The 5,826-nt window shown below is 50.2% G+C and overlaps 1 protein-coding gene across 1 annotated transcript; it reads right to left on the reverse strand.

The window, feature by feature from the left end:
* Positions 1–1,278: 1,278 nt before the first annotated feature.
* KCNB1 (potassium voltage-gated channel subfamily B member 1) lies at positions 1,279–5,096 on the reverse strand. The gene is made up of 2 exons (XM_018574888.1): positions 4,980–5,096; positions 1,279–3,625 (listed from the first exon to the last, which is right to left on the reverse strand). The coding sequence occupies exons 1-2, from the start codon at positions 5,094–5,096 to the stop codon at positions 1,595–1,597; spliced, it is 2,148 nt and encodes a 715-aa protein (XP_018430390.1). The 3' UTR covers positions 1,279–1,594.
* Positions 5,097–5,826: the final 730 nt, after the last annotated feature.

Raw genomic sequence — 5,826 nt, forward strand, 5'->3', positions numbered from 1 at the left:
CTCTCTACGAGATCTGAGGGGGGGCCTTCTCTAGAGAGCGGAAGGGGGGGCCCTTCTCTACGAGATCGGAAGGGGGGGCCCTTCTCTACGAGATCTGAAGGGGGGGGCCCTTCTCTAGAGATCTGAAGGGAGGGCCTTCTCTACGAGATCTGAGGGGGGGGCCCTCTCTACGAGATCTGAAGGGGGGGCCTTCTCTATGAGATCTGAAGGGGGGCCATTCTCTACGAGATCTGAAGGGGGGGCCCTTCTCTACGAGATCTGAAGGGAGGGCCCTTCTCTACAAGATCTGAAGGGGGGCCCCTTCTCTACGACATCTGAAGGGGGGCCCTTCTCTACGAGATCTGAAGGGGGGGCCCTTCTCTACGAGATCTGAATGGGGGGGCCCTTCTCTAGAGATCTGAAGGGGGGCCTTCTCTACGAGATCTGAAGGGGGGCCCTTCTCTAGAGATCTGAAGGGGATGCCCTTCTCTACGAGATCTGAAGGGGGGGCCCTTCTCTACGGGATCTGAAGGGGGGGACTTCTCTAGAGATCTGAAGGGAATGCCCTTCTCTACGAGATCTGAAGGGGGGGCCCTTCTCTACGGGATCTGAAGAGGTCAGTTCTAGGGCCACATTCTGCCCACTGACACTAAAATACGGAGTGAGGAAACGAGGACGTGAGCGGCGGGAGGCAGATGGAAGTGTCTCCTCTGCACCGGATTGTGGATGAATAATTTAGCGGCACTTTAAATGAGGGGAAAGCTGCTTCGGTGGTGAGCGAGGCCGCACATCTCCTTCCTCTCGGATCAGTGTTACCCATCGGCGGCGGGTCTGGGGAGACCAAACCATTTCCTGTAAATGCTCTCTTACAGAAAAACAAATGGCAATTAGAGGCACAAATGAAGGGGGTGCTGACTTTAAAGTGCTCCGTCTTTACAGCTCCTTAAGCCTGCGAAATGTGCAAACATGTTAAGTGTTTTCCAAATGGTTAAAAAAAAAGAAAAAGTAATCTATATATTGGAGAGAAATGCAGCTAATGGTAAATATGCTACAAAATGGATAGTTTGCCTTTTCTGATCCCCCACCCCCCATGTAATGCCCTGATTATCCATAGTTACCCCCCTTTAAGACAATGCACAGTCCTCTCCCATGGCTGTTTGCGTACAAATCCCCGAACAACTGATGCAACTCGCCTTGTCTGTGTTAGCTATGGAGAAGCTCTGCACTTTGTCCCGCAGATCTGTATCTGAAATCTGCGGAAGGGACTCCGGAGAAATCTCATCTCACAACTTGGTGTTTTTTCCCCTCTTACCTGCACCTCAAAGCAGTCAAAGTTTGTATACAATCAAATAAAAAGCCGTTCATTGTCTTTAGGGGGATATTTGGTCACAATGGCTTTCAAGAAAGAAGTTTTTATTAGGAGATGGAGTCACCGCAGTTTCCTATCTGAGTGCTCGGTGACACTCCTAGCTCGGTCCAGTTGAGAGGAGACGTGGCCCCGAGGCTTCCTCCCGTCTCTCCCTGACACTAATGGGAGAGGATGCTAGTTATCAATGCCATGCATAAGCTCAATGTGCACATATGAGCATCTCGTTCCTCACAGTGTCTTAACACGTCAGTTTCGTTGGTCGCGTGTGATAGAGTGCCCACCCCCGCCTGGCAGAACTTGGACCTCCGGGGAGATGTGGTTATCTATCTTGACGGGTTCTCGACTGCTTCCAGTAATCCCATCTGTGGAATAAACGCAGTTTTGTCCTAAGTACCTGGAGGAACTGGATAATGCACCACCCTCTAAGTGGTTTTTTTCTGTTCGATGGATGCTCTGTCTTTGTTTTCGATGAACACTATTTGTGATATTGTATTTTGGACTCATAGTCCCCAGCAGCTCTTTGGAGGGGCAAGAATCCAGGCCATCCAGAAGCTGCCCCTCGTCATCGGTGTCAGCATCGATATACTTGTGTACGTTGGCATCGTGAAAGGTGAACGCGATTGCCATGCGTTTCTCTGGTGACCTGGAAGGGGTTCTAGTGCTGGCCGTTGTGTACAGAGATGTCTCCGGACTACGGACTGACTGATCAGAAAAGAAGGAACCGTCTAACTTGGAATGGCTTTGCCTATGATCTGATGAGCTTGTGATGTTTGGTGCAGGCACCAGTGTCCTTGTGTCACCTTCTCGAAAGTTGACTTTGAGGGACCTCAGCAGCAACGGGTTCCTAACTTTCATTAAACTTTTTGGACTTTCCAAAATGTACGCAGTGTGACGATTTCTTTCAGTTTTAGGACTAATTTCACTAAAGCTTTCTCCACTGATGTCTAAGTTCAAGAATCTTTCAGGGCCGCCCACCGAATCCTGCCCCGTATTGATACCAGTTTTATATGGTAGGGCCGCCAGGGGACTGTGCGAGAACCTAATCACTTCCGGGAATTCTGCTGTGCAGCTAATGAAGCTGTCTATGCTGGACATACTTCTCATATCGATGATCCCCTCCTTATGTGTGGTCAACAGAGGGACAGCTGGGCAAGGGATGGTGGCCATCTCCAGCTCCTCTGTCTGTTTAACCAACTGATTGGCTTCTTTTGTGTTAAGAATAGGCTGAGACTGCGTCTTCGCCATTTTATTGTAAATATCCTCCAACTGTTGGACATTAAGGTTTTGGGGACTTGAGCAGGACCTGCTCTTCTCCGGAGAACCTTGTTCTTTTGTGTCGAAGGACTTGTTAGAACTCGTCTCTGATAGAGTCCTTTTCGTCCATTTCCATTTGGTGGGTGATAAGTGGTTATCCTGAAGTTTCTCTTTCCTTGTGTCTTCGGTCTTCTCAACCACTACGTCCATCAGCTCTATGCTGCGGGCGAAGGCATCTTTCATGTTCATGGACACAATGCTACCATTTCGTTTGGCTCTCTCGAGAGCTTCTCTGCGCTTGATGGCCTTTTCCTGCCTCTTTTGTTCCTTGTAGAACTCTGAAAAGTTATTGACAATGATGGGAATGGGAAGAGCGATCACCAGCACTCCCGCAATACAACACAACCCGCCGACAATTTTCCCCAGCAAGGTTTTAGGGTAGATGTCCCCGTAGCCCACCGTGGTCATGGTAATGGTCGCCCACCAAAAAGAGGCCGGAATGCTTTTGAATTTTGTATCATCTTCGTCCTTTTCGGCAAAGAACACCAGGCTGGAGAAAATCATGATACCCATAGCCAAGAAGAGGATGAGCAGGCCAAGTTCGTTGTAACTCCTCCGTAAGGTGAAACCCAAAGACTGCAGTCCGGTGGAGTGCCGCGCCAGCTTCAGGATCCGCAGTATCCTCATGATGCGGAAAATCTGCACCACCCTCCGGACGTTCTGGAACTGAAGTACACTTTTGTTGGACTCTGTTAGGAATATGGTGACGTAATATGGGAGGATGGCTAACAGGTCAATGACATTAAGTGGCCCCTTAAAAAATTTCCATTTGTTGGGTGAAGATAAGAATCTCAGGAGGTATTCCATGGTGAACCAGGCGATGCAGACGGCTTCCACGTGCGCCAGCTGAGGGTTGTCGGTTGACTGTCCGAATTCATCGAGACCTTGTAGTTCCGGAAGTGTATTCAGTGACAAGGCAATTGTTGATAATACAATGAAGAGAATGGAAATGATCGCCAGGATCTGCCGAAAGAGAAACAGGAAATTGTGTTAGTTCGGCACACAGACCATTCATTTCATTGCAAAGCAGAGATGTACAACGTCAGTCCTCCCCCAATATAGGGGAGTAGAGGAGGTCATAGATGGGAAGAGCTCCACCAATAACCACGGCCGGTCATGTGACCGACCCAACACCGTATATGATGATGGAAGGTCGGCTCCCTTTTCTCACTGGCTGTCCAAAGATCTCTGAGCAACCCATGTGACTGTCATACCCCCAACCGAGACACACTCTATACACTGTGCTGTATCTGGCATCCTCCTGACCCCTGCACTCTATACACTGTGCTGTATCTGGCATCATCCTGACCCCTGCACTCTATACACTGTGCTGTACATGACATAGTCCTGACCCCCGCACTCTATACACTGTGCTGTATCTGGCATCCTCCTGACCCCGCACTCTATACACTGTGCTGTATCTGGCATCCTCCTGACCCCGCACTCTATACACTGTGCTGTATCTGGCATCATCCTGACCCCCGCACTCTACACACTGTGCTGTATCTGGCATCATCCTGACCCCCGCACTCTATACACTGTGCTGTATCTGGCATCCCCCTGACCCCTGCACTCTACACACTGTGCTGTATCTGGCATCATCCTGACCCCCGCACTCTACACACTGTGCTGTATCTGGCATAATCCTGACCCCTGCACTCTATACACTGTGCTGTATCTGGCATCATCCTGACCCCTGCACTCTATACACTGTGCTGTATCTGGCATCATCCTGACCCCTGCACTCTATACACTGTGCTGTATCTGGCATCATCCTGACCCCCGCACTCTATACACTGTGCTGTATATGACATAGTCCTGACCCCCGCACTCTATACACAGTGCTGTATATGACATAGTCCTGACCCCCGCACTCTATACACTGTGCTGTATGTGGCATCATCCTGACCCCTGCACTCTATACACTGTGCTGTATCTGGCATCATCCTGACCCCTGCACTCTATACACTGTGCTGTATATGACATAGTCCTGACCCCCACACTCTATACACTGTGCTGTATCTGGCATCATCCTGACCCCTGCACTCTATACACTGTGCTGTATATGACATAGTCCTGACCCCTGCACTCTATAGTCACCATTCCTGGTTATACATGGGGGGAAGGGATGACAACGTTGTCACCTGCATAGACATTTGTTGGATGGGGGTGGTGGGTGCACTTTACTGCACTGCTGTCAATTTCCTGCATTACTTTAATGACTCCACGGGGAGTCCTTATCTAAGTCTGTGTACCGATTCTCAGCGCCGAGAGTCATCACCACTGACCTGGCCCTATGACGATGATGACATATCACCTTCTGTATGAACCTGAAGACATGGCGGACTATCTTCCATACACCCTGTTCATTCTGTTCTCCTTCCTCAGAGAGTGTGCTGGGCTCCATGTCTTCCCCTATGCTGCCGCCCACCATGTTGGCCTGATGTGTATGGCAATGACAAATCTCGGGGGGTGTAGATGGTGTTCCTGGAAGTTGGGGTGACCACGTCATGATATATACAGCCACAATGGTGATGGTTGTCACCTATCGTCGTGACAGTCCCTGTGGATGCACAGTAATGATATTACCCTCCATTGCCCTTCCTCACCGGGGTTGACTTGCTGTGACCTGAGATCCTGATCGCGGGTCACAGTACGGAGACTGATCAGATTATCTCCTGTGCGTCACGGCTCTGTACTCACCTCCCATCACCCAATACGGTGTACAGGAGAGACGGCGCCTGCACTGGATCTACGGTCACATCACCCATCCCCCGGCATACAATATTTATCCTGGAGTTCAGCTTTAAGGACCTACGAGAATTGGTGAAGGCTTCTGGGACATCCGCTCGTTGATGCTCCTACTATCCATAGAGGTGGAGGATGACCCCTGACACCCCCCCCCCTCCCCCCCCGACCCCGTTGTCTCACCCCAGTCCTTGGCACCATGTGATGAGATTTCACATCTCTTCTGTCGAGTTGTCAAGATTTTCCGGATCTTCAGGAAATATTTCCGGTCGCTGATCACCTGACACGTGTGGATTCTATTACTGATCTGTCTGTAGGTTGTTATTGTCATCCTCCCGCCATAGGGAAGTCTGTGAAAGTAGGGAGGTGATGAGTACGGGAGAGGTGATGAGACCCGGAGAGGTGATGAGACCCGG

Source organism: Nanorana parkeri, unplaced genomic scaffold, assembly GCF_000935625.1.
Source record: "Nanorana parkeri isolate BGI_ZX_2015 unplaced genomic scaffold, ASM93562v1 scaffold3330, whole genome shotgun sequence".
Lineage (NCBI taxonomy): Eukaryota > Metazoa > Chordata > Amphibia > Anura > Dicroglossidae > Nanorana > Nanorana parkeri.